The sequence below is a fragment of the Pseudopipra pipra genome, chromosome Z (assembly GCF_036250125.1).
Source record: "Pseudopipra pipra isolate bDixPip1 chromosome Z, bDixPip1.hap1, whole genome shotgun sequence".
Classification (NCBI taxonomy): Eukaryota; Metazoa; Chordata; class Aves; order Passeriformes; family Pipridae; genus Pseudopipra; species Pseudopipra pipra.
In genome coordinates, this window is record NC_087581.1 from 9,189,195 (window position 1) to 9,216,188 (window position 26,994).

Here is a 26,994-nt window from a genome sequence, read left to right on the forward strand (position 1 = left end):
TCTGGAAAAACAGCACAGAAAAGCCTAAAACTAAGTAGAGCTGAGGCTTTTATTAGAAAAGATGATCTGTTTTAGTCCTTTGGGAATCAAGTTTTATCCAAGAGTAATTCTGAGTCTTGAAAGAATGATTAAAGGCCTCGTGCCAGCCCAGAGACTGACCAGGTCAGCTTGAGGTGTCCTGGGCTGCTGTCTCGAGGTAATCCTGTATGGTGCTGGCAAGAGTTTCACTGTGTGGGAACATGGCATGCTCCAGACACGAAACCAAGTACAAAGGGAGGGGCCTGAAAGAGAAGGGGACATGTCTGACTAGGAAGTTTGTTCTGCAGAGCCCCCTGCTCTCCCCCAGCCTCTGCCCTCCCCATCTGGCTCCACACAAGCTCTTTTGTGCCCTGGGGAGTCCCTGCAGAGCCAGAGCCCCTGGTCCCTCAGAGCAGCTGTGAGGAGAGCTCCTCAGACACATCTGAGGTGTGGGCACAGGTGAGGAGCTGAGCTAAACTGTCACCACAGCCTGACACGCCATTTTTGCTGCTGGAGGTGAAATCCCACCCTTCTCTCTACACACCTTCCCTTCCCTTCCTGCTCCCCAGGAGAGCTCTGGGACAACTTCTGCCACTGAGCAGCTGCCTCCTGCTTTCGGTCCAGTTTCCACAAGGCCTGCACCAAGTAGGAGGCAGCAGCTGGGTCACCTGCAAGACATGAAGGAGGATCAGCCCTTAGCAGGGGAGGAGCAGGTCCTCAGCACTGCTGTGACCTGCAGGGTGTTGCAAAAGAAGCTTAGAAGCCAGACAAGGTGGGTGAGCGTGAGGAGAGCTGGTGTAATATGGAGGAGACTGTCTTGCTGTGTCACAGGCTCTAATTAACCCCAGGGCTGGCAGCCAAGGCAGACAGATGGCATCAGCGTGCCACACCTCTCCTTGGACACAGGTTGGGATTTTCCCTGCAGGCATGTCTGCATCCGCAAAGGGAGGGAGCCACAGTCAGGACTGGGACTGGCAGGTTTGGCAGATTCTGGTGAAGCTCACACCTTTGCAGCACAGCTGGAGCACTAACAGGGGATATCACCCTGGGAACAGCACTAGCCATGCCCTGGCTAGGCTCAAGACATGTGTACTGCCCTCACAGGTCTCTGTACTGCCAGGCATGGACATGCTGCTTCCTCAGATGGAGCACAACTCCAGTTTCTCTGCTCTGGGAAAGCAGACCTGTTTGGGAGAAAGTTGGCTGTACCAGGCTGGGGTTGGGGCAGGAAGAGATATTTCCAAGCTGTCTCAGGGCATAGGTTGTTGCCAGGGTTCTGATATACTCTTCTGACAATAGTTTTGGTCTGTTTCTCCAGGGCAGTGAGCTGGCCAGGCCTCACATAACATTTCTACTGTAGTCCTTGACACCTGAGTAAGTGTGGTCTAAAGCATAAGGACTTCCTGCTAAAGATAGCAAAGCAGGCCAGGACAAATTTGTGGAAATCCCCTCTGTTCCTCACCAAAATGAGGAAAAGGAACAGCCTCTTACCTGGAGAGATATGCAAACCATGCTGGAAATCCAGTAGGGCTTCTTTGTGCCTCCCCAGCTCCAGAAACTGTGTACCTCGCCCAATGAGAGAGAGCAACCTGATCTTCTGGAGCACCTCCACCTCTGGTGGGACATTCTCTGCCACAGAAAGACACATGCACCTGGAGACAGCATCTTCCAGGCATTCCCTCCCTAGTCCCTGCAGGCTGAGTCAGGTTAGCAGTCAGGACAAGCCAAAGATTTACTTGGGCCGCTCATCTTCCAGCTCCCCAGACAGATGGCAATGCTCAGCCCCTCTGCCAGGCTGGAAAAGGTCAAGAGGCAGCAGAGGGGGAGACTGAAGAATGCCAAGAGCTCAGAATGTTACATGGCTGTGGTGAACAGCGACCTCAGCAGCAGTCTGACCTTTGGCTGCCCATCTGCACAACTGGCACAAATCTTTTCCCTGAAATCTGTATTGGAGAAGCTTCCCAGTTCACAGCTCAGTTAACTGTTGCCTAGACAGTGAAGGAGGAGGCAGAGTTGAGGCCAAACCCTGCTCCAACGAAACCAGCCAGGCTCTTCAGAGGATTCAGCATGGCACAGAGCTCAGCACTCTGGGACAGAGGTGATGCTGGGCTCTCCACCTTGCTCCTGTACCCTCTGCTGACAAGCACATGGATCCTGACCCAGCCTGGCCCCACACAGGTCCTCACCTATTGGTTCAGTGCCAGGCCCACGAAGCTGGACTCGCAGGAGATCGCTGAGGCACCTGTGGGAGGGAGCAGGAGGTTTGGAGCCACTCCTGGGCTGTCAGGAGTGTTGCCAGGCCAGCCCTGGTGCAGTGCTGTGCCCTGCCCTGGCCCTGCCAGCCAGTGCTGCCTACTGGGGAGGCCCCTTCTCCCAGCGAGGCTTCGTCACCTGCTGAACTGCGTTATGGCCTCCTTGCTCTCGCCCAGCTTGGCCCATGCCCAGCCCTGGTGCAGGTATCCAGCTGTTCTCCAGGCAAGGCAGCACAGACTCTCCTTCTTCTGGGACAAGAGTTCCCCCGCCAGCCCTGCCCCTGGCGATGGGCACTCCGGCTGCTCCAGCCTCTCCTCCTCTCGTAACATCCGTGGGATCAGGTCAGTCGTCCGTCTGATGACCTCTTCGCACACGGTTATGGCATCCTGGTGCCTCCCAGCCTGCTCCAAGGCGGATGCTGCTTCCAGGAAAACCTCTGGGATCCTGGGCAGAGTTGAGCTACCATCCAGGGGCACCTGGGGAACAAAGGCAATGTCAGTGCTGCAGAACTGCAGTGCCCAGCCAGGCAGAGCAATCCCACCTGGGAACACAGGGCTGCTCCCAGCAAAGCTCAGGCCCACTCCCACAGACACTGGAGCCTGGCAGAGCAGGCAGAACCTGTGAAGGACTCACAGCTCAGCAGAGTCAAGGCAGCAAATCCCTAGTTTGGAAGTGAAGGACATCCAAAGTCAGGCTGACAGCTTTATGGGGAAGGGGAAGCTATTTCTCCAAACAGCAGTAGCAAGTGCTCTCTGGTGTGAATCCAAAGGCAGACATGCCACAAGTCAGGGAGGCCAGCCGCCACTTCATTTCTTTTACATCTCAAACTAGACACTGAAACCTGGAGTCCAGGCCTTGGGATGGAGATTCAAACCTCATCTACCAAATCATCAAACCTCATCTACCAAGGGATCTCACCAGGACCCCTACCTGCTGCTGGAGACCCTCCTGAAGCAGAGCCAGAAAATCCAGGTAATGTTCCACTGCATCAGCCACCCTGCAACAGGGACAGGACACATGATGGAAGGAGCAGAGGGAGCCCCAAAAGTGCCAGCAGCCAGGTGGAACCCAGATTGCCAGCCCACAGGCTTTCTATGCACCACACTCGCTCTGGTCACAACCACCCATGCTTTGAGCAGACCTACAACAGCAGTACTGAACTGGACCATTTCCAGGAGCACAGGGGAAGCTGCAGAGCCCAAACAAGCAGCATGCTGCAAGCACACCAGAGGCACTGTTACCTCCCACCCTGGAGACACCGCTGTGCCAGCAGGTACTTCACTTCAGAGGGGTGGTGATGGCGAAGGAGAGAAGTGAGTGTTGGTGTGTGGACAAGCAGCTCTGTTTGGATTAGGATATTGGGACTGGAGGAAGCAGCTGCTGGAGGTTTTTTTTCCAGAGCCTGTGAAAACAGGAACAGAGAATATGATCAACACCACACTGGTCAAATCTCGTGCAGCTGCAACCACTTGTCTCTTCTGGCATCTGGAGATGCACCCAGGAGAGCACAAGTTCTGCACTTCACAAGCACAGCTACTTTTTCTCACAGCCACTTCCAGGAAGAGCCATCGGGATCACTCACACACAGATCAGGCAGGCTCCTGATCTCCACATGGTGCCAGAAGATTTGCAAGATCACCCAGATCACCTCAGGTGTTTAGTTCAAGGTGCTCTGAGCTGCCTGGAACACCATCTCCCATTACAGCCACACACCTAGTTAGATCAGATCTCAGGTCATTCTAAGGAGAGAGATCCCTCTCCACAGCTCTGTTTGTACCTTACAGATTTCAAAAAGCTAAAGAGATAACTCATTGTCTACTGCTGTGACCTGCTCTCCCAGGTAGGTTGATACAACTAATGCACACCCCCTCAGACCACAGTCTGCCTGTAAAGGCCTCTTTACTATCATATACTTTATTAAAAGACTGATACTTTCTGACCTGAGACTATAACATCTTCTCCCAAGCCACCAAGAACATGAACTGGGACACAATATCCAACCGCCAGGTGCTGAGCAGGAATTTCAGATCTCACTGGGCTTCTTCCTGCCCACGGTCTGAAAGCAGCACCATGCCTGGATTGCTGTAGCCTACTTTGGGGACCCCAAGAAAGCAGAAGCCTGCTTGAAGCTCTGTGCAGGCTTTGCTGGGCAAAAAAACAATCCAGAACTAGAGGAATCAGACAAACCTCGTAGAGCAGAGCCAGGGCCTGCAGCTCTGTATCAATCTCTCCCAGTTCACGGTACACTGCTGCCGCGTGGGACAGGGCAGAGAGGCACTGGAAGTCGACCTGGAGGGCCCGTTTCAGGTGCTGAAGGGCTGTCTGAGGCTTGCCCTGGTTGGATGGAAAGAGATATCTTTACTACTTGGTGGGATCCAGATCCCTGCTCTGCTTCCCCAGAGATCCCCACTAAGCAAGAGCAGCACTTCAGCCAAGGGCAGTCTTCCTCAGGTTGGTTTTTGATCTTCTCTCTCTGCAGCCCTTTGTGCTCAGCCAAAATCCCTGCCTGGATTTTGCAGCCTGTCCAAGGAGGCTGGGACCATGAGGGCAACTTCTGCTCAGGACCCTGCCACCCTGCAGTGGCCCAGGACCACGGAGAGGCAGTGTGGGCATCAGCCTGAGCTTTCCCACCCTGCTCTGAGATGCTTTTCCCCTCCCTGCTGTCATTACCATTCGCTGGGCACAGCAGCCGAGGCAGGTGTAGATCTGAGCCAGGACTTTCTTGGAGCAGAATCCTCTTGCAGCTTCCTGAAGGAGGGAGAGGGCAGTGGGGAAGTTCCCAGCCTCCAGCTCCTGCAGCCCTAGGACAGACCCAACATCTCTGTGGCTCGCCTTTCTGCCCTCCCTGGTCCCCAAACAAGTATGGTGCCCTTTTTTTTCCAGTGCCATAGGGACCTGCCTGATCCCCTCCAAACCCAGCAATGAACAGCAGGATGGTCCCAAGCTGCCATCTTTGCTTTGATGGCATTGCAAGAGAATAAGTCACTCAATGGAAATGTCCAGCAGAAATAACAGCAGCTTCTAAGCCCAGAAATCAAAATATCTGCCTTGGCCCAGAACAAGGACAGAGGTAGGTGCTGGGCAGGTTCATCTCCACATTCATCCACAGTGACAGAGGGGAAGCACACACACAGGATCTCAGAATCTTTCCAGCACATCTGGGCCACTTCCCAGCAGGATGCTTTGGGATCTTAAGACATTATTATTTATCACAACTCGTTATTTGCTTTTCTTCTAGTCCTCTTTTCAAACTTCCCTCTGAGGCTGGTCTCACATACTCACATCTGCCACCTCCCCGTTGGAAGTGCTGGTGCCACTCTAGAGCATTTTGGCTCTGGGTCTGTGGGCTGGAGCTCCTGCCCTGCCTCCTGGCAGGAAGGCCCCACATGAGCCTGAGCACAGTAAGGCAGCACTGGCTGCCCCCAGAACTGCTGGGGTTATCAAAACAGTGAAGGAGAGAAAACAAGTGGGACAGAACGCAGCAGTCAGATGAGATCCTTTGCCTGCTGTGACACCAGGCTACAACAGCTTTGTGCGGCTCTTGAAGCACCATAATCCGACAGGAACAACGCGCTTGCAATGAGGCACGTGCAGGAAGACAGACAGAAGAAAGGAAAATGCTCACAAGTCCTCTGCCAACCTTCTGTTTTAAGATCACTGCGGGGCCCAGACACCTATGCAAAGTCACAGACAGGCAGCAGAGCCCTGTGACATTGTGGAGAAAGGATCAGCTGGGGTAAAAGCAGGGAAGCTCTCAGAATATGGAATGGAAAAGTTGAAACTCAGAGGCTCAGCCCAGAAACCCCCAAGGGCCAGTTTGCTTGGGAAGAGAAAGCATGATAAAGACAGGGTAAGGGGGTCCTAGGACTGGAGAGCAGTGGGAAGCTGAGTACCTTTGCCACACAAACCTTGCAGGAAGGCTGCTGCAGTGCAGAGGATCTCCTTCAAGTCCTCAGCACTCTGTACCAGAGGTAGGCAGGTCCCCTCAGCAGGGACTTGCCATGTCTTCAGCAGGGACAGGAGCTCATTCTGCCCCTCACTGCAGTGACCTCTTCCTGTGTCCTGTGAACGCAAGAGGACAGAGAGCAGGGAATGCTGCAGGGAAGCAGGAAACACTGATCCAAGGGCACAGGGAAACACTAAACCCTTTGACATTGCTCTCTGCACTGGGAAGCAATGTCCTACCACCCACTCACTTCAGATACAACCTCGTCACTGCATTGATTCCTGCCTGGCCTGGGGCAGCACCTCCCCACCTCAGAGTGGGGTTCACCTCAAGGGGCTCCTGGCAAGGCAGATCCAAGTGCTGTTGGAGTGCCTTCAGAAAGGTGGGACCCCTCAGCAGCCTCCCAATCAGCAGGAAGATTCCTCCACATCCAACTGCCCGCAGAATGTTCCCTACAGAGTCTACAAGTCCATCTGCAGCCCCATTCCAGCCTGCCCAAATCTCCTGTCTCACATACAGAGGTCCCAGGGCCCCAACAGGCAGAATATTCTGGGATCCATTAGCGCACTCAGGGCCATTAGGCTATGCTGGAACACCAGGGAGAGCATTACTCATGCTGACTGGGCAGCACTGATGGTTTCAGGTGTCCAAATGCCACAACAACATTTTGCAGAGTGGGTTTCATGACAAACACAATATTTATGCCGGCTCTGCCAGCGTCTGCCCGTGTCCAATTACCTCAGCAGTGCTCAGGAGCCGGAAGAGGCCAGCAATGCTTCCCAGGCGTCCGGCTGCCAACCACCAGGCTGCCTGCAGGGCCCCCAGTCGGTGCAGAGGTGCCTGCAGCTCCTCCACTGTTACCTCCTGCAGCACCTTTTGCCACAGCTCCTCTGTGCTGAGATCCTGTCCACAGGCCCCACAAGCCTCCAGAACTGAAAAAAAACCCCAACAAAACAGGCAAAAATACCCACAGCCATGAGACAAGTTGGACACCCTCCTGCAAGAGGGAAGAAAGCCTCAAGCAAGCATGGGCTCCTTGTAGCGAGGGAAGGAGTGGGGTTGCAGGGCTGGCCTGGCCTCAGCAGTACAGAAACCAAGCTCTCAGAGGGTGGAGTTGACAGCAGCACACTCAGGAGACAACACACGGCTCAGAGCTACAACTCCAGCTCTGCTGAGTTCTCTTGAGGTCACTTGCCCTCGGTAAGCACGTACCAACACTGCAGATCCACCTCTCACCTGCAGCCTATTTCAGTGGGTTTTCTTTGAAGCCAGCACATCATAATTAAAGAAAACACTTAATTTTCTACTGTCGCGAAGCTTCGCTTGTGACTTGGCACCTTACACCTTGAAAACTCTTGTTTCCCTTAAAACCTCTGGCCCATCCCTGCAGGGAGCGGCAGGCAGGCAGCTGCACATCATCCCTGGCCACAAGCCACCTCACCTCCAGCCCTTCCTGGTGGAGCCAGGTGTGCCTTCCCACTGCTCCCCTCCCTTTCCAGCCCTTACAGCAGGTCTGCTCCCACCACATATCTCCAGAACACAGAGAATGCTCCCCTCGCCCTGAGGAGTCCCCATACAGAGGATCACCTCCTTACCCCTGAGGAGCCCCTGGCGTATTCCATCTGCTTGTCCCTCGATGGCAGAGTCGGATGCTCCCAAAGTGAAAAGCAGGGAGTTGTAGAGGACAGTGAGTTCCAGAGGCAGGGTAGGGAGGGCAACCGGCAGCCCTGTGGGCACAGCCAACCCAACAAGAAATTTAGCTGGCTGGGAAAAAACAACCATCCATTCCTAAGTGGCAACACCTGCCTTGGTGACAAGAGAAGTGGCCTGGAAAGAATATTTTTTGTGATTGTGATTTGCGACTGTGGTGTGATTTGTGACTGTGGTGTGACTTGTGACTGTGGTGTGATTTAGCACTTGGCCACTGCCCATAGACAGCACGTGTCACCACTTCAGGTGCCAACTGCTTTATACATCCATTCCCCAGCTATCCAGGTGCTGCAGTCCTCCAAGACTGAGACCTTTTAGCTCTCCCCAAAGAACATCAATACCCTACTCTCTTTCAATACAAATCCACCCTTTCACACACGTTTCATACGCTGTGTCTCTCTCCTTACAGTATCTCAGAATGGGTCAGGTTGGAAGAAATCACAATGGCTCATCTAGTCCAACTTCCCTGCTCAAGCTGGGCCATCCTACAGCACACGACACAGGACTGTGTCCAGATGCTTCTTAAATATTTCCAGTGAGGGTGACTCCACATCCACTCTAGGTAACTTGTTCCTGTGCTCAGTCACCCACACAGTTAAGAAGTTCTTCCTCATGTTCAGGCGGAACTTCCTGTGCATCAGTTTCTGCCTGTTGCCTCATGTCCTGTTGCTCAGCACCACTGAGCAGAGCCTGGCTCTGTCCTCTGACACCTCCCTTCAGATACTTATAGATGTTGATGAGGTTCCCTCTCAGTTGTCTCTACTCCAGAATGAACAGGCCCAGGTCTCTCAGCCTTTCCTCACAGGACACTCCAGTCCCTTAATCATCTTTGTTGCCCTCTGCTGGACCCCCTGCAGGAGCTCCTTGTCTCTCTTCCAGTGAGAAGCCCAGAACTGGAACTCAGGCTGCCTTCCATCAGGCTCCCTCTCCACCACAGCTGTGGCAGGGAGCCCCTTCCCTGGCTTCCCATGGCAAAGACTGCTCATTTCTTTTCCAGAAACCCCAGAGCTCTGCCCAGCAAGATCAGGTGATTGGGGCTGGGCATTAACCCCTTTGCAGGCCTAGTTCAGCACAGGGCAGAGGAACTGTTTCACTCTGGTTTGCTTCCAGCACTGGGATGCTGGAGCTACATCCTAAGGGACAATGGCCATAAAATAAGACACAAGAAGTTCCAACTCACCGTGAGGAAGAATTTATTTACATCGAGGGTGGCAGAGCACTGGAACAGTCTGCCCTGCTCCAGATTGGAATGTCTCCCTCTCTGGAGACATTCCAAACCCACCTGAATGCGTTCCTATGTCACCCGCTCCAGATGACCCTGCCCGGGCAGGAAGATTGGACTGGGTGGTCTCCAGAGGCCCCTTCCAATCCTGACAACTCCGTCATTCTGCGATTATCACCTCTGCAGGCCCAATTCAGCACAGGGCAGCGGGGACCGCTTCAAACCCCTCCCACCCACTTCAGAATTTTGTTTCCAGCACTGGGATGCCGGAGCAGCATCCTGGTAAACAGCAGTGTCAGAGCCCCGGTGCTCCCACGCCCACACCCCCCAGGCCCGGGACAGCAGCGGGAGGCGCCGGCCGGGCAGGGGCAGGGGCAGGGGCGGGGACAGGGCCCCACTCACCGCGGATGCTCAGGAGCAGCTCCTCGAACGCGTCTCGCTGCCGCCGCCGCAGCTCCCGCGCCGCCGCCGCCCCGCCGGGCCCCGCAGCCCGCGCTGCCTGCAAGGGACTCACTCACCGCCCGCCCGGATGGGGGACCGCACCGGCGGCGGGCCCGGGGCGCGGGGACCGGGACAGGGAAGGAAGGGGACGTGCCGCACCGTCCAGCGCTCGGCCAGCGCCCTGCTGTGGGCGGCCCAGAACCGCAGGCAACCCCGCTCCTGCTCCCGCTCCGTGTCCCGCCCCGGCCCCGGGGCCTCTTCGCGCCGCCGCTTCATGGCCGCCGCCATCGCCCGCCGCTTTCCCGCCCTTCCCGCCGTCACCATGGCAACGGGGACGCGCGGGGCAGAGCGGGCGTCCCGCGGGGAGGCGGCGGCCGCGGAGGGACAAAAGGCAGCCCAAGGCGAAGCCGCCGGTCACAGAGGCATAAAATAGCCCGAGTTGAAAGCGACCCACAGGGATCCTGGAGTCCAACTCAGCCTAGCGCACGACACCCCAATGACCACACCATGTGTCTGAGAGCGTTATCCAAACGCTTCTTGAAGTCTGTCAGGCTTGGCGCTGTGACCACTTCCCTGGGGAGCCTGTTCAGTGCCCAACCACCCTCTGGGTGAAGAACCTCTTCCTGATACCCAACCTAAACCTCCCCTTTAGCAAACCCTTAGGAAAAGGCTGATTCTTGGGGAATCTTAGGGGGTTGGACTCCATGATTCTTGTGGGCCCCTTCCAACCTCCGGATATTCCGTGATTCCGTAATGTCCAACCAAAAGCTCCCGTAGCACAGCTTCAGAGTCAGCTTTGCACGGTTCCTGTCACTGGTCGTCAGAGAAATCAACGCCTTCCCCTCCACTCCCCCTCGTGAGGAAGCTGTAGACTGCGTTAAGGGCACTGCGAAGGAGACCTGGGATGGGTCCCGGAGGGTCCTGCACCGGGAAGAGGGATGAAAGAAGGAGACGGCACCGCCCGCCTTGGCTCTCACGGTTTTATTTGCAGACATCATCAGTTTCACAGCCGCCCGGAGCCCCGTGCCACCCTCGGACAGCAAATCTCAATGCACATCTTCCCCACTCCCCACTTAATTAATTAATTAAATCATTTATTAACGGAGTGACCCCTCCCTGGGTGCCCCCCGCGGTCGGTGGTGCCGCACCCAGCACTGTCGGATGTGGGACACCCATCCATCGCAAGGGCTGCAGTTGCCGAGCGAAGGAGCGCTGCCCACTTGCCTGTTTTGGAGGGGTTTTTGGAAGAAAAAAGGCTCTGGCTCCCAGCAGAGACTCAAGCATCGCTTCCACCTTCCAGGTGTAGCTGCTGGATGTGAATGAAAGCGTTGACAGCCAGATGTGTAGATACCCAGGAAAGTGTAGCACCACGCTGCATGCAGAGCTCCCAGGATGCTTTCCACAACTGGGTCCATCCCCTTTTATTTTTTCCCCAAATGAGGGACTGAGGCACACAGAGGTTAATAAAAAATAAAACAATCTTGCTCCAAGCCATGTTGCATGTCGAGTCAGGGTTCAGAGGAGAGAGCAGCACCCCCCAGCCCTGTTCCCCACATACTGGCACTGCTGTTTCCCGAGGGGAAAGGGGAACATGCACACTGAGACTGGGACTGTGCCTTGGCATAAAAAAGCAGCCTGAAGTTTTGAGAGAAGAACAGAGATGGGACAGAGGAACGGATGTGGGAATAGAGCCCTGGCCTCCCCAAAGCAGTGCCATCCCTTGGGACCATGTCAGCACTACAGATCAGAGCAGGGGGATGCTCCCAACACCCCCAACCCTTCACAGTGGTAGTGGCTTTCGGTCACCATTTTCCAAGCAGCACAAAAAAGACACAGTTCAATCCCTGACCTGTGCCAGGACCATGGGACACACTGTCCACCATGGGCCTGAGCCAGGGAAGTTTCCCAACGGAGCTCTCCCCTGCCAAGGAACACACGCACAACGCATGCAAAGCCCAAAGTGCAGCAGGATTGTGGAGTGCAGGATGGAAACTACTCCGCTGAGCACTCTGCCCCCTGTCATGCTCAGCCAAGGGACATAGGGACTAGAAACAAACCACTTGGAATAACTCCTCCAGGAGAGACGAGCAGGCTCCTATGACAGGAGCAGGCTCCTTTGAAAGGATGTGGGGCAGAGCCTACTCCCCAGCATGCCAGGTTTCCCAAAGAGCCCTGGTTTGGACCAGCAGGCAGCTTCCTCTTGTGGTTTTAAATCAGCCCTGTCTGCTCGAGCATCAGCAGCATGCTCTGCTTCCAAGGTCGCCAACCCCTGGACCAGCATTAACTCTGTAATCCCCAGCAGGCTCAGGAGAATGGCAGACCATCAATCAGCTCGAGGGCAGCTGGGGAAGGCTGACAAAGACTAAGAGAGTCAATGAAGGGAAGCAAGAGCATCTCCAGCCCTTGGAAAACTTGTCTTCGTGAACCTGAAATCTTTGGTGTAGCAGCCAGTCTGTCGTGGCCAAGCAGCCAGCACTCCGTGGCATCTCTGCAGTAACAGGAATGCACCTGCAGCTCTGTTACTGCAAGTTTTGTTTAGTCTCTGTTTAAGATAAGTGTATGTGCTTCAGTGACACTACAGCGCTGCTGTTCCCTCTGCTCTCCCTGGTGTCCTGGGAACATGAGCCCACAGCCACATGGAGGGGTGAGAGGGGATGCCCAAGCACCCTGTGAGTATTCCAACCATGAACAATGGGCATGGAAAGGCTCAGCTGCCTTGGAGTGGCCGGTGAAAGAGGAACTAGTCCCAGAGATGGGAGCCCAGGGGCCTGGGTGGCAGCAGCAGGGACATCAGGGGCCAGTTCTACACTATCAGTGACCATAAGGATTCCTGCCAGCACAAATACACTCAGGGTAGCAAGCTCCTGACCAGGTTACAAGGTCACAAGACGACCTATTTGGGCTCCAGCCTTGGGGTTTAGCAACATGTTATCCAGACTAACTTCACATTAAATGAACGCTGGGTAGCTGCTACCTCCACCCCCTTCCTCCTCTGCATATGGATGTACCCCTCACCCCTCAGCAGAGAGAACATATGGCCAAGGAGTCACAGTTTACAGCAAATAACCTACTTCTGAGGGTGGGATTGCCTAAACCCATCTAACTGTGGGCTGATGTGTTTCTGCAGCTTCCAGCTTCCCCCACTATGCTGCTACCCCTTGCCTGTTCCTAGTATCAGTGTCATGCATCCAGGCAGTGAGGCAGCCCAGGGAGCGATGCCAGCTACAGACCAGTCCCTGGCTCAGTCAGGTGAAATTGAGCAGGACAGGCTCGCAGAGCAGGGCAAAGGAGAGGCTGACACAGGAGAGCACAGCCAGCAGCTCAGGAGCAGGTCAGGCAATGGAAACCCAAAATTAGAGCTGTTTAAGCCTTGCCAGAACTGCACCCTAACAACTGAGCAGGCATTTTGCAGGGGTAAAATACAAAACTCAACCTGCCCTAAAGAGCCATTTTCCATAGCAACTGAACACTTGGGAAAAACGGCAAGAACTCAAATGATGAGAGAGGTGACAAGACATTTTCCCTAGGACTCTCCAGGGCAGAGGAGAGGAAGAGCCTGGAGTTACACTAACAGTCTGCAGTCAGGAACTCAAACAGGGGCAGTCATGGTACATGAGTTAAAAATTAATGGGATCAGACAAACATCAATACAAAAATCCCAGGCAAGCAGTCCTCAGCTCTTTCCAGAGGGAAAAGAGACAAAAGGTTTCATAGCACCAAGTAATGCCACACAGTGGTTCAGGGCAGTAAGGAATCCCAGCTCCAATGAAAACTGCAGGAGGAACTTGGCTGGGATGTGGTCACACGCCATGGTCACTGTCCTCTACCTGTGCCCATAAAGAAACACCATGCAGCCAAGGGCAGTTTGGGGTAGCTCACTTGTGGCATGAAGTCCCACAGAGAATGCCAAGGCCAAGAGGGAGAGAAGTACCAAACACAGGATGATGGATGCAACTGGCTGCAGTGCCTAGAGCCCATAAGCCCAAGCACATACACAGACACCAGTGAATTAAACCACCTCCTTCAAGAACTGGTGCCTGCTCAGGGCTTTCAAGCAGCTGTTCCCAGGCACTGGAGCTCACACCAAGGCCACTCCTGCAGTTGGGACAGCTACTCTGGGCTCCTCTTTCCTCCTGGCCAGGCCCAATATGGGGGTGAGCCCATATTCTGTCACTACATCCTCTCTATCTTAACCATTCACAATTAACAGCCAGCATTCAGCAGCACACACTTAGGAAGAGATGAGGAGCCTTTGCTGCTACCACCCAGCCCACAGGAACCCTGACAGGCTGAGAACACGAGTGGAGAGCATCTTGGTCACAGACACAGTTCTCCCTGCTACCACTGCCCCAAGCTAAGCCCTCTTCGGGCTGTACAAGATAGCCCAGAGTGCTCTCCACTGCCCTTCATAGGGCTGTGGAGCACCAGGAAAACAGGAGTGAGTGTAGGGCAGGAAAGGCCTCACTACAGAGCAACTGACTGACTTTACAGAGGAGCAGCTGCCACCGAGGCCCTGGGAGCCATCTGCACATGTAATCACTTATACTTTGATTCCAGTGTGAAAACTGAACATGTGGCTGTGGGACATTCCCTCTCCTTCCCACCTTCTCTTCCCTCCTCAGCAGGCCCCATCCTATGAGTCTTTGCACAGGCAACGTGACATCCTGTTGGCCACTGAAGCCTTCCAGCTGCACAGTGGAGACAGTTGTCAGGAAAGCAGCAGCAAGATCCCCATTGGTGTTTCTCCAGAGGAGCGCTCCAGGACTCTTTGTGTCTTGGGCTCCTGCAGCAGAGTCCTCCTGCTGCCAGCAAAGGCCCAGCAAGAGCTCTGACCTCCCCTGCTGAGAAACACCCCCGCCATGAGCGAGGAACAGTTGACTCCGGTCCTTTTCTACAGCGCAGAGGCAGGGAGAAGGGGATAATCCCCGACTGCTGCCGGCAGGCACTCGTTGCTGGCGGCTCATGTATCCCTCCCAGCCCGAGGGAGGCAAGGGGACAACCACAGCCTGGGCCGACGAGCAGGTCAGGATCCCCATGTCTCCGGCGCTACCTGAGCCGGAGCTGGCTGAACCAGGTGCTGACGGCACAGTCCACACGCATCACCAGGGAGATCCCCAGCAAGAGGCAGATGCTGCTCACCACAAAGCCCAGCGACTCGAAGAGGAACCTGCAGGCACAACAGAGGCAGTTAAGGAGGTCACAGCCAGCATGTCAACAAAGTCAGGCTGCTCCCATCGCTCCAGCAGACTGATTTTCCTGACAATGAGAGGCTGGTAGCACCCCACAACCTAAAACCTGAATTATATTTGCTGCCCAGCAGTTGCTGCCTGCAACCTGGAAGGCAGGCATGCCACTGGTTTAGAGGCCACTCAGGACCTGACTCAGGTGGGATTTTGAATCCCTCAGAGGCTGAGGCCACTCCCACACCTACTATTCCAAAGGTTTGCTAGTTAAGCACTTCTGGATTTACCACTTCTGGTCTGGTCCCTACCTTTGGCTCTCTGAGCTGAATATTCTTAGCTTCCAGGTGGGCTCTGTGTGTTCTTGGAATTAAGATGAGGAGAAATTTCTAGGCTCTACCTTAAGTCTAGCTTCTGAACTTCAAGCAGGAATTACTTAAGGACATTCCTACAACCTCTACTAGTAAGAAGTCAGAATATCAATCACAGGGTCTCTTCCAACCTTCCTGTCTAGGAACTCCAGTTTATGTCACAGATATGAGCCTTACCCATCATCAGAGCAACACCTGGGACTTACTTGGGGGCAAACACCTTCCAGACCATGAGGTGCCTCCTGAGGATCATAGCTGCACAAACACAGGCCAGAAGCTGTGAGGAAGATCAGGAAAAACAAGTTACAAGTGACTCTGGAAAGATCTCCCAGGGCACTAGGCTCACATCCGAAGGTGGTACTAAACTGCACACACCTGAGAGGCTGGTGCAGCGCACACCAGTTACGACCATCCCAAACAGGACTCCCTTCTATGTCCTCAAATCAAGAAACATGAGCAGCCTGGGGTACAGCCAGGCCCTTGTGGGGCCAGGCTGGGGCAGCACAGAGGAGGACACACCATGCTTAACTTGACCTGCTGTTTCACTAAGAAGCACACTCCTGCTCTCCTGCTGCAGGGCCCGTCCCCTTCCTTGCACTGCCTCTGGTCTGACCACATAAAAAAATGATCTGAAAGGATAAACCCCAGAAAGCTATTTGCTCCTTTCACAGGATTAATTTTCTGGTGTTTAGCTCCCAGTATCACCACAGCACATATGAAAACCAGAGCTGGAGTGAGATAGGGATGGTCGGAAAGAGGGGGAGCAGGATTACAGCCCTGCAGTTCCTGAACAACCGTTCCCACTCTGGACAGATGGGTATGAAAAGCAGCCTAATCCATACAGCGGTTTCCATCTGCAACCAGATGTATCACCCCTGCACTTGTCTGTGTCCTGGCTGACCCCTTTCTCTCATCAGAGTGACCCACAGTTCTCACAGCACACCAATTGCCTCCTAGACAGCCTCTCCCACAGCCACCCTGCCTCTGTCCTTACCTGTGTCCCAAGCACAAAGAGGTACTTCAGCCCCAGCTGCAACAGTGCAACAGAGAACTTCTCTGGAGATTCCCGCAGCCTCATCTCCATCATGTGCTCCTCCATCTCCTGCAGCTCTTCACGTGACTCCTTCTTGGGCTTCTTCCTCTGTGAGTTGGGCATCTCACACACAAAGGGCCAGAGCAGGAGCAGGGGGCAGCCAACTACCTCAAGGACAAAGGCACATGAAGTTACTGGAGCCCAGGAGGTGAGGAGCAGTCTAGGCTCTGCCATCATGCCCTGGATATGAAGTAAGCAGATATCCAGGCCAAGCTGCAGGCCACAGGTAGAAGGGGACAGTGAGGATGCTGCTGTTCAGCTGGTGCCCGAGCCTGCACTGCCTTGTGCTCAGCTTGCAGACCCCCAGGCAAGGCACAGCAATGAGCTGTGTCTGCTCAGGCACCACAGCCCAGGGGGAAACTGATTTACCTGCAAAGAGGATATGGGAGGCAAAGGTGTTGGCGCCCACCAGGACAGCAGGCAGGAGGTTCGTGCTGTGGTCAAGGTGGAAGCCGACAAAGGCTGCATTCCAGTGGATGGCTGGGAAGATGGGCTGGTGGCCTGTGGAATAGAAGAACTGGGAAGCAGCAAGAAGCCAGGAGATGACTGCATACCAGGGCACAGAAAAAGGCTCTGAGGGATAAAAAGATAAAAAAAGAGGCAGGGGGTGCGGATATCAGCATCAAGAACAAGAGAGATCCATGGTCAAAAAAAGTCTAGCGACCTTTCTTCCAGGTTCCCTTTCCATGCTGGCTCTTTTGAGAGACAGGAACCAGCCCAGTTCCCACCACAGATGCAGCAACGGGCAACCATTCCCTCTGCTGCCCATCCTGCTACTGGGTTCTGTCAGTAACAGTGAATTTGGTGACTGCTCACACCCTGGGCAGAAGAAATGGGTGTAGAACTCCTTTCCCTGACTCCCCTTACATTCATGTCCCTGCTGCATGCATCTTTCTTCTACTAGAGGATTTAAATAGCTTTAAAAAAGCTAGGTGTATCCCCTGAGGATCAGGACACCACCATTCCCCAAGAGCACAGACTGGGCCCTTCCTCTCCCAATGGAATTAAGGCAAGGTGAGGACCAGGTCACACATCACATCCAGAAGTTGCTCTACTCACTCACCAGCATCTCCAGCAAGGCCTCTGGCACACGTGTGGATGTGCAGCAGCACAAAGGCCTCCAGGAAGAGGAGCAGGAAGGCAAAGCTCAGGCGCTCGCTGTGCAGGAGCATCAGGAGGAAGCCCAGGAGGGTGAGGGCTATGACCAGGGCTGCCGAGTACACACTGCCCAGCCCATACGCTGCGACCGTGGCCCTGCAGCTGCCTCGCTCCAGCCGGCTCTTCTGGGACTCCTGCATCCTCTTGTAGATCTGAGGGATGACGTGGAGGAAGTCGACTTCGGAGCTGGGAACCCCCAGGTAGGGAGTGACAATGGATCCTGCTGACTCCCGTGTGTCCTTTGCAAACACCGTCATGGGATTGCACAGCAGGAGCAGCAGTCCCACAGACGCCAGTCCATAGACAGCCCACGGAAAGGCAACAACTGCCACCTGCACCAGCTCCTGCAGCTTGCCCAGGGAGTCGTCAGTGCTGGAGGCCACAGCCCAATAGCAGGCAATGCAGAGCACCACCAGTGGGAAGCCCCAGCGCACAAAGAGCACGAGGGGGTCCGAGCTGTTCAGGTTGCCGTAGTGCCGCAGCCAGCTCCGCACTGCATACACTAGCCCGGCCAGCAAGGCCACGCACAGGAGGTAGAAGAGGTTCTTGGCCCGTGTGTTTCTCAGGCTGGCAAGGGGGGAGAGGAAAAGAGAGGGCCGGCACTGAGGAATTTCTTCACGGCACTGGTGGAAGAAACCGGAGAGGCGCACGCAGACCAGGAGCACGGCCACGAGGCACAGCAAGTACCAGATATCCTTCCGGTAAGAGGAAAAGCCAAGGAGCTGCTGCTTGGGGCTTTCTGGCACAGTCAGGTGACCGTCCCAGTGGAGCTTCCCTACCAGCAACATGACCAGTGAGGCCAGCAGGAACGGGGCCACCCGTGCCTCAGCCACGACAAAGCTGTCGGAGAACATGGCTCCACAGCGGAAGAACAGGATGCCCATGGGAAAGGCCAGCCCCAGCCATGCTCGCAGCCTCTGCCTCAGGCCACTGCTGGCCAAGGGTGGCTGACTGCCCACCAAACGGGCCCTCTTGGGATGCTGGACCCACCAGTGCCAGAAAAATCCCATCTGAGAGGCAGCGGCTGCCCACGACGACACCAGGAGAAGGTCCAGCCCCTCCTGGGTGAAAATGTGGGCCAGCCCAAGCAGAGCAGCCCCCATGAGGCCCCAGAGCAGCGGGTACAGCAGGCAGCTGCGATAGAAGGAGTCCGAGGATGTGGCCAACTCTGAGGCCATGTAGCAGAGCAAGCAGGAAGCCGCCACAAGGATGCAGCCCCCCACCATACGCAGGGGATGGAAGCGGGCCCAGGACTGGGTGCACACAGCCCGTGCCTCCCGCAGGTAGAGCTGGAAGCGACCAATGAGGCTTCCCAGCCTGGACTCCAGCTCTGGAGGCACCAGCGTTGTTCCCTGCACCTCGGCCAAGAGCTGAGTGTGCTCCTCCACGGTGCTGGAGAAAAGCTCCTGCAGGTGCTGGAGCTGCTCTGCCGGCAGGTCCTGAGCCACCAGCGAGTAGGAGTGCAGGAAGCGATCCACCTACAGAAAAGGGGACACAGGATCAGACAGCAGCACTGGGACCACTGGGAACAGGATTCACTGCCTCACACAGCCCCTTCAGAATGGAAACAGCCCCAGTGTACCAACCCCTGCCAGGGCAGACCCTTCCCCAGCCACATCATCCTGGGCTGGTCACACAAATTCAGGATGTCACCAGCAGGAAACAGGAAACACAACCCCTCTGCCAAAGTGACATCCCTCTCAAGTGACACATCCGTCTTGACAGCCACACTTGATTCCACTCAGGTCTTCACCTGCAGCTGCACCTCTGCTAATGTTGGGCATCACTAAGGGCTTTTATACAGTCTTTGGCAGCAATAAGACAAACGTGCTCCAGAAGCTCAGATCATTACTGGCTCTGTCGACTTTTGCAGTTTTGTCTGAGGACAAACATCAAATTAAAAAGCCTTTAGTGGATCAGACCTAACCGCTTCCCCTTCATCAATAGAGGCACATTAACCAACTGCACCATAGGCTTCTCGCTTCCTACTTCAAGAGTCATAAAAGAAGTCTTACAGGGGGATTAGCAGGGCAGGGCACCTCACATACATCCAGCTGCTCAGCAGTGTAGATCTGCTCAAGTCCTGAAATGCACCTGTAACTCCACACACCTTCCAGTCACCTCAGAGCACAGGCAGAATCAGTCTGCCCTCCCATGAATGGCAGACATGTGCACCGGCTCTCTCACAGGCCTGCACAACCCCGCCCCTGGAATGCCATGACTCCTTCAACACCGACATAACTGAGCCAGAAACCTCCTCAGACAAATGAGTGCAAATATTTAAACAGGCAGGACTGGATAATGCTGATTCCTAACAGATGATGATTGATATCCTCAGTGACTAATGGACATGAACGTACAGTATCATCTTTAAAAGACAAGGCACTCTGCTGGTCTACAAATACAGAGCTGAGAGGCTGAACGTTTCCATCTTCCCATCAGCAGTTGTATTCTCTCCAGCTCCTCACTGGCTTGTACCAGTGGTATACAGCTAGCACTCTGAGGAGCTGGCTGGGTGCTGGAGGAGTTATTCCTGTGCTCCCAGCAATCCAGGGTCCCTCAAAGGCAGACTGGCCCTTAGCTGAGACAAATGCCTTGCAATGCCTAAGGCAAATCTGGCTCTGTAGCATGACCAGAGTCACAAGAGACAGCCCTCACATCCTCCCTAGAGGCTCTGCCTTGGCCTGCTCCCTTTCCTGGGCTTCTTTTATTTTTCCCTTTACTCTCATTCAAATTTTGTCATTCAGATCTTGGGGTTCTGTATTTTGTTGCACTTGGTGTAAACTGCTCCTTCTGTAACCCACTTTACTGTCACCTGTTACATAGTATTTATTTAGTCCTTCATTACTGTTCTCCTTCTGTCACTGATCTAGAATAGCTTTTTAGTTAACACTGTTTCTCCTTCAAAACTGAAGCAGCATCAAAACCTCAATTTTACTCTTGAATCTCCATTCACAAGACTTGCCCCCGGTCATCTTCAGCCTTGAGGAACCAATGTCCCCCATTACCAAATCCACCTGACAATTCGGGGCCAACCCTCATCCTGAAAGGAATGCCACCTTCCCATGCAGTATTTTCCACACCACAGCACTAAACATGTATCTTTCATTTTAATTTGGGGAAAGTGGTGCTGTCTTTTAATGGAGCAAACACTGCAAGGAGGTAACACCTCAAAATCAGTGCCCTTTGAAGGTAACAGCATGTCACTACCCCATCTCCACAAAATAGAAGAGGTTTGTGCATAAAAAGCCGTTCCTTCTCCCCTCTAGTTCAATGGGGGGCCTGCCATAGGCCGTACCTGCTTGGCGTTGATGTGATAGACCGAGAGCTGCTGCAAGGCTGCAGACACAGTGTCACCGTCCCCGGAGAACAGCTCAGCCATCACCTCCCCAATGTTACTGTAGGGGATGGGCACACCCAGCAGCAGGGCCACAGTGGGCACCAGGTTCACCTGGGGAATGGTCTCAGGCTCCTGGAGAGACAGCGGAGGAATTGTAAATTCAGAAAGAACATGGCAATGCATCTTTTCACTCGTGTCAGAGGATGATGGGAAAGACATTCCCGTTCAAAGGTGAATCCAGGCAAAGGCACAGCTCTGCCCTCTCCAAGGGCCCTGTGGAGTGACGGATACCTGCTGGGAGCTGCAGGTCAGTGAGTACAGCCCTACACAAGCACCTCTCACAGCTGCAGGGGCCTGAACATGGGTCCCAAACGCTTCAGTCCCCTGGATCCTGTGTCAGCCCTTCCACTGTTCTCTCAAGATAAGGTGAGAGACTCCCTCATCCCTCTCAATCTAAATGATCCCAATCAAACTGTCACTCTCTGTAAACCCAGCATGCAGTTTTCACCCCAGATACCAAGAGTCAGCTTCTTCTCACCTCTGGAGGGCCACTGCCAAACAGGGGTGTCCTACTGTACACAAACAGTGCTGCGTTCACTTCCTTCTCACTGTCGCCACCGTGGTCTCCAGTCTCTGTCATGCCATGGTCCCCAGCCACCAGAAGAAGGGTGTCATTCCCCAGGTGATCCACCAAGGACCTGTCACCAGGATAAGGAAGGTCAAGTCCTCCCTGGGCAGGAGCCCAGCCAGCCTAGGTGGGAGAGAACATGTCCCCACCAAGCCTGTCTGTAGCACAGAGGTGAAGCCCACAAAAGGGTACGAGCAAAACTAAGTGCTGACACAGAGCTGTAACAGCTGAGCCAGGGACCATGCTGCTTTAAATGGGTGCTCTAAAGCCAAACTGAAAATTCAGAGCCCTGAGACAGAGTGGACTAATCTTTCTTAGATGCCCAGCAAACAGTGCCTCCACAGATCTTGACAAAACGCAATTCAGAGGAAAGGTTCCCAACAGGAACAAAATTTTACACTGCTTCTGTTTGGGTCATGTATCATGTTATGTGAGCCATCTCCTACTTTAAAGGACAAAAGAGGGGATTAGTCCCTGAAGGATGCAGTAGGTGGTAGATATACACTGTGCAGGTAAAGCAGAGTAAGTCACCAACTCCTTGTAGCAGCAAAACTTAAAGCAGTCCTAAGAATGAAAAGCTGCAGCATTTTGGGCTGAGACACGTCTGCATGGCTGAGATTTCTGCATCCCATTCTGCCCTCTGACACAAAGGTGCAACTTATGGGCCTGTATGATAAATGCAGCAACCCCCAGCCAGGGTCCTCCACATGCTTCTCAAACATTGCTAAACCTCATGTTTGCTCAAGTAGCCTTAATCTCCATGTTAAGGATGGAAAGACTGAGGCTCAGCTGTACTCCAGCTGCACTGTCACCTGATGGTTTGGCAGAGAACCAAGGCTCCGACAGGCAGCCTTACCTCTGAAACCAAACCTCTCATCAACATGCACCTACTCAAAGAGAGACTGCCCATATCTGGCCTTCCAGCTGCTACTGGCCAAAGCTATTTTCCATGTTAACAGGGTCAGTAAGCATCCTCTGTTGCCCTCTGCATCTCACTGGGAAGACTCAGGCAACCCCTCCCTTCTGCATTAATCACCTGAGCATCTCATTCATCTGGGTGAGCTTCTTGGCCATCTCGGGGTGGTCGGGTCCGTGTTTGTGCCCACAGTGGTCCACTCCAAGGAAGTGAGCAATTAGCATGTCCCATTCTCCACTGTCCACTGTGGAACAAAAGCAGCCTTATCACACACCAGCCTGGGATTCCACACCTGGATCCTCCTGCCAGAGCTCCCTCTGGACACCGCTGTTTCTTCCCCTCCTGCCACTGTCACTGCCACCTCTCAAGCAGATTGGTGCAGGTTTTAACTGAGGCACACTCTTGTCTGCAAGTGCCTGGGTGTAATGGCACAGGAACATCAAAGCCAGTATCCCTGGTTTTTCCTCACCACCCCTCAGGACAGGAATGGCCCAGTGTCACCAAAGCCGTCTTGAAACACCCTTAACTCAAGCTGCCACAAACTGAGCTAAACCAGTGGGATCCTCCAGAGAAGAAAAACCCAAAACTCCCATTCTCCCCAGAGATACTTCAGGTTGGACCCATGAATGTGCCCCTCTGCATCCCACCTGGCACATCAACACTGTCCCTAGCTAGAAAGTTTCCCCAGCCTCTCCCCTCTGCTTCAGGGCATTGATGCATCGAAACCAACACATTTGGAGTTAAATGATGAGGAGCAGCTCTCCCACAAGGCACAAGGACTTCCCTGTGAAAGGCCACTGCACCCTTGATTCACTTAGAGACAAACACAGAAAAAGGAAAGAGGATTTCCCTTGGTCCCAGGACCTCAGGGAGGTGGAAATCACCTAAAATTCACAAACTAATCTCACACTTCACCTTCTTCCCACGATCGGGAGGCACACAAGCTATGCTGAGAGCAGTGCTGTGTCCCAGCCTCCTAACTTGTCTATTTCTCAGAGCATTGTGTGCCTTCCTGGGCAGCCACAAATCAAAATTTAGCTGTTCCTCCTGCTACATCCTGCCAGTGTGTTTCTAGGACAGATGTCGAAGTCTAACCTCATCCCAAGAAGCTGAACTCCCTCCCAAATGGTGGACAGGTATTTACAGAAACAGTCTAGGGGCTCCAAGAGCTGGCTTATCTGTGGAAGTCTAGTGAGAGCACTGTAATCCTTGGGCAGCAGTTTGTCACTGCCCAGTGCCACGACATAACAGAAAAATCCTTCAGTCCTACCTCAAACTTGCAGTAGAACTCCCACATAATGTCAAGGGTTATCCAGGCCCTGGGGAAAGGGCTGCTTACCAGTTGGATAGAGATGCTGCAGGATCCCATCATCCACAGTGTGAAGATCCTTCACGTTAAAAGAAGGGAAGAAATACGAGCGGAAAAACTTCTTTGGGAAGAGTCCTTCCCATGTGTCATCACCCATGAAGACAACTCTCCTTCCTGTGAGACAGGAACCAATAAGAGACAGAGCCCACCTGAGTCATGCTGTTACCTACAACAACACAAAGAGCCTGGGCAGACCCAGGTCAGGGTCTGGAGCAATGGCCCCTCTCCAACCCGCACTCAAAACTGACCTAAAATTAAAATGACCATCTGGCTGTAAATGACTTTGAATACAGGGAGTGACCAGCCCTGTCTCTAAGCCCAGGAGCGTCTCCCACACCAAATCCATCTGCACAACCTCACGATTTATTGCTGGCCTGACACATCACCCCAGCAGAAAGACTTGTGGGTCACAACATAGGTGGGTGCAGGAGATGCAGCACAAAGCAGATAAACCCTCACCTAGGGCCTGTGACCCCACTGCAAAACAGGAGGCACAAGGTGGGAGTTGAGTAGAAGCCATGAGTCCTGGGCTCTGGCTTTTAAACACAACAGTGGTGGTGTTCCAGATGTGGAAAAGAGAAGGCAAAAGCACTGATGCTTCTTCCCTCTACCCTCGCTCTGCTTGCCCTGCCTGCCACCAGCCCACTGTGCCTCCACAGTGCCTCTCCAGCTTGGGAGCAGGAACCATTTCCTCTGAGGCTGCTGCTGTGGCACAGGGCCTACCAGAGCGGTCTGCCTCAGATGTTTGACTGTATTTGCCCATCTTGCTCACATGCAGTCCTGTTGCCTCAACCCAGGCACTGGTATTGGTGCCACTCTGAGCCCTGGGAGGAAATCTCAGAACAACCCACTGTGTCCTGTCCCTTTCCCTCTACTCCACCAGCACACCATAACAAACCCTTTACAGCTGCACTGAGCACCCCACAGTGGCACTGAACTACACCAAAGACGCAGTTAGGTTGCTGCCTAAGAGCTGCAGGCAGCTGGCCAGGCAGGCAGGGTCACCCCCACAGCATACCTGGCACCACCTGGCACACCTGGCTCCTCCCTTCTCACACAGCACGACCGACTGCCCTTGGCTTCGTACAGCCACTCCTGGAGGTGACCTTGTGACAGTCACCATCAGAGCAGCCACCTTCACCTGCTCTCTTGTCATCTTTGAAGATGATGAAGATGAAGCCACAGTCACAGCTACTCCTCACTCCCAGCACAAGTTGGAGAAACCCCGCCTGCATGGCAGCTCTGCCTCAGAAAACTGTCACTGAGCAGGGAAAAAGAATTAGCTGGCAGAGTGGAGGTGTTGTAAGAAGTTCCCTTCCCAGTGAGAGAGGAATCAAGGTTTTGAACAAAGGTTAAACTGAGCAGGGATTTGCAAATGCCCTGTCCCAGTGGGACATTGCCCTGCCCCACACAGGGCCACAGAATTATAGAATGTTAAGGGGTTAGAATGGACCTCAAAGATTGTCTAGTCCCAATCCCCCCTGCTATGGGCAGGGGCACCTCCCACCAGACCAGGTTGCTCAAGGCCTTATTCAGCTTGGCCTTGAACACTGCCAGGGTTGGGGAATCCACAACCTCCCTGGCAAACCTGTTCTAGTGTCTCACCATGCTCATAATGAAGAATTTTTTCCTATTATCTAATCTAAATTTCTCCTCTGTCAATTTGTACCCATTAGTCCTTGTCCTATCACTACAGCTCCTGATAAAGAGTCCCTCTCCAGCTTCCCTGCAGGCCTCCTACAAATACTGGAAGGTTGCTACATAGGTCTCCCTGCAGCCTTCTCTTCTCCAGGCTGAACAGTTCCAATCATAGAATCATCAAGGTTGGAAGAGACCTTCAACATCATCCTATCCAACCATCCACTTACCACTGTAACCCCTAAACCACTAAACCCAGTGCGAGATCCAGATGCCTCCTAAATACCCCTTCAGGAATGGTGACTCCAGCACCTCCCTGGGCAATCTGACCACCCTAACAGTGAAAAAACAGCTGCTTCTAACGTCTGACTGTCCCCTGCCTCAGCCTAGGGTTAGGAACCCACCGTTCTGCACCAGCTGTGCCAGCAGGTTGTCCTCCTGGATGGCGTAGGAGGCAAAGTTGCTGCCCACGTCGATGAAGGTGGGCAGTGACCCGGTGGTGAGGCCCTTGATGCGCTGCATGGTGGCGGTGGGGGGGTCGGCCCGGAAGCGGTAGAGCCGGGCGTGCCGGGGCTGGGAGGTGGCCAGGTGGTGCAACACCCCTAGCTTGTTCTCGTAGGGCAGCGGGCTGGCCTTGCCGGGGTCGAAGCGGGCGAACTCGAAGCGCAGGGCGTCGATGATGACGAGCACGGCCTTGGAGAAGCGCTGGGGCGCCCAGCAGGAGCCCGGCGGGAGGCTCTGCCCCTCCCAGGGCGGCGGCACAAGCGGGTCGGAGCAGGAGCTGCTGCTGGCGAGCTCGATCCGGGTGAGCAGGAAGCCGCTCATGAAGAGCCCGATGCCGGCAAAAAAGAGAAAGCAAACCCAGGCCAGGAAGAGCACCACTGGCCACCGCTGCATCCTAGAGGGGAGGACAGGCAGGCTCAGGCCACGGCGGCTCTACCCGGGCCGGGCACCACTCCCTGCCAGCACCCACCGCTGGCCCGACACCCCTCACACCCACCTCTCCCCCAGGACCCCCCGTCAGCCTTGACACAACCCTTTACCCGGTCCCACACCATGTCCTGACAACCACCCTGCGCACCTCCTGACACCCCGCCTGAGCGGGAGCCGTGTCCTGCTCCCTCCCGGCTGCCCAGCGCCTCCCCGGCACCCCCAGTCCCCCTCACACACCCCAGACCCTCCCCTGCCCCTCTCTAACACCTCCAGCTCCCCCCATGCACCCCCATCCCCCAGGGCCTAGCCCCGACACCCCCGCCTCCCCTCACACAGCCCAGACCCTTCCTGACACTGCCAGCCCCTTCCCGGCACCCCCAGCTCCCCCTCCCCCGCCTCACACCCGAGCCGTCCTTGTGCCCCGCGCACCCCAGACTCCCCTCCGGCCCCTCACAGCCCCTGTCCCTCCGACCCCGCTCCGCTCTCGCCCCACCTGCGGCCCCCGGCGCCCGCCGCCCCCGGAAGCGCCGCGCGTGGCGCCGACCGCGCTAGAGTGGCACCGCGGGGAGCTGCGGGGGCGGCAGCGCCCCCTGGCGGCCAGGAGGTCCCCCCCCCCCCCCGCGCACCTCCCTCCGGGCGAGGCACCCCGAGCGGGCCAGAGGCGGTGTTTTAATTATTCAATTAATTAATTAATCGGCAGAGGCTTTCCCCGCCCTGCGGTGCGCGCTGTAAGGAGCCCTCTACAGAGAACGCACTCTCATGCATTGTAGGGGCAGCT

General features: G+C 54.7%; 2 protein-coding genes across 6 annotated transcripts; both read right to left on the reverse strand.

Annotated features, from left to right (window-relative positions):
* Positions 1-31: 31 nt before the first annotated feature.
* Positions 32-9,929, reverse strand: FANCG (FA complementation group G). 4 transcript variants are annotated; one of them, XM_064641498.1, is made up of 14 exons: positions 9,750-9,929; positions 9,552-9,648; positions 7,813-7,944; positions 6,956-7,149; positions 6,180-6,333; positions 4,942-5,072; positions 4,459-4,605; positions 3,513-3,673; positions 3,202-3,268; positions 2,410-2,747; positions 2,205-2,260; positions 1,510-1,647; positions 563-686; positions 32-281 (listed from the first exon to the last, which is right to left on the reverse strand). In XM_064641498.1, exons 1-14 carry the CDS (start codon positions 9,912-9,914, stop codon positions 164-166), a joined length of 2,022 nt encoding a protein of 673 aa, XP_064497568.1. In that variant the 5' UTR covers positions 9,915-9,929; the 3' UTR covers positions 32-163. The 4 variants fall into 4 exon arrangements, with proteins under 4 accessions (XP_064497568.1, XP_064497567.1, XP_064497569.1 ...); XM_064641497.1 differs by having other exon boundaries at positions 6,165-6,333; XM_064641499.1 differs by lacking the exon at positions 563-686 and having other exon boundaries at positions 6,165-6,333.
* Positions 9,930-10,556: 627 nt separating this feature from the next.
* On the reverse strand, positions 10,557-26,792 carry PIGO (phosphatidylinositol glycan anchor biosynthesis class O). 2 transcript variants are annotated; one of them, XM_064641495.1, is made up of 11 exons: positions 26,710-26,792; positions 25,688-26,181; positions 23,616-23,759; positions 22,397-22,520; positions 21,271-21,430; positions 20,691-20,864; positions 17,298-18,870; positions 16,604-16,807; positions 16,136-16,338; positions 15,348-15,418; positions 10,557-14,757 (listed from the first exon to the last, which is right to left on the reverse strand). In XM_064641495.1, the coding sequence occupies exons 2-11, from the start codon at positions 26,178-26,180 to the stop codon at positions 14,637-14,639; spliced, it is 3,267 nt and encodes a 1,088-aa protein (XP_064497565.1). In that variant the 5' UTR covers position 26,181; positions 26,710-26,792; the 3' UTR covers positions 10,557-14,636. The 2 variants fall into 2 exon arrangements, with proteins under 2 accessions (XP_064497565.1, XP_064497566.1); XM_064641496.1 differs by lacking the exons at positions 10,557-14,757; positions 15,348-15,418 and having other exon boundaries at positions 16,168-16,342.
* Positions 26,793-26,994: the final 202 nt, after the last annotated feature.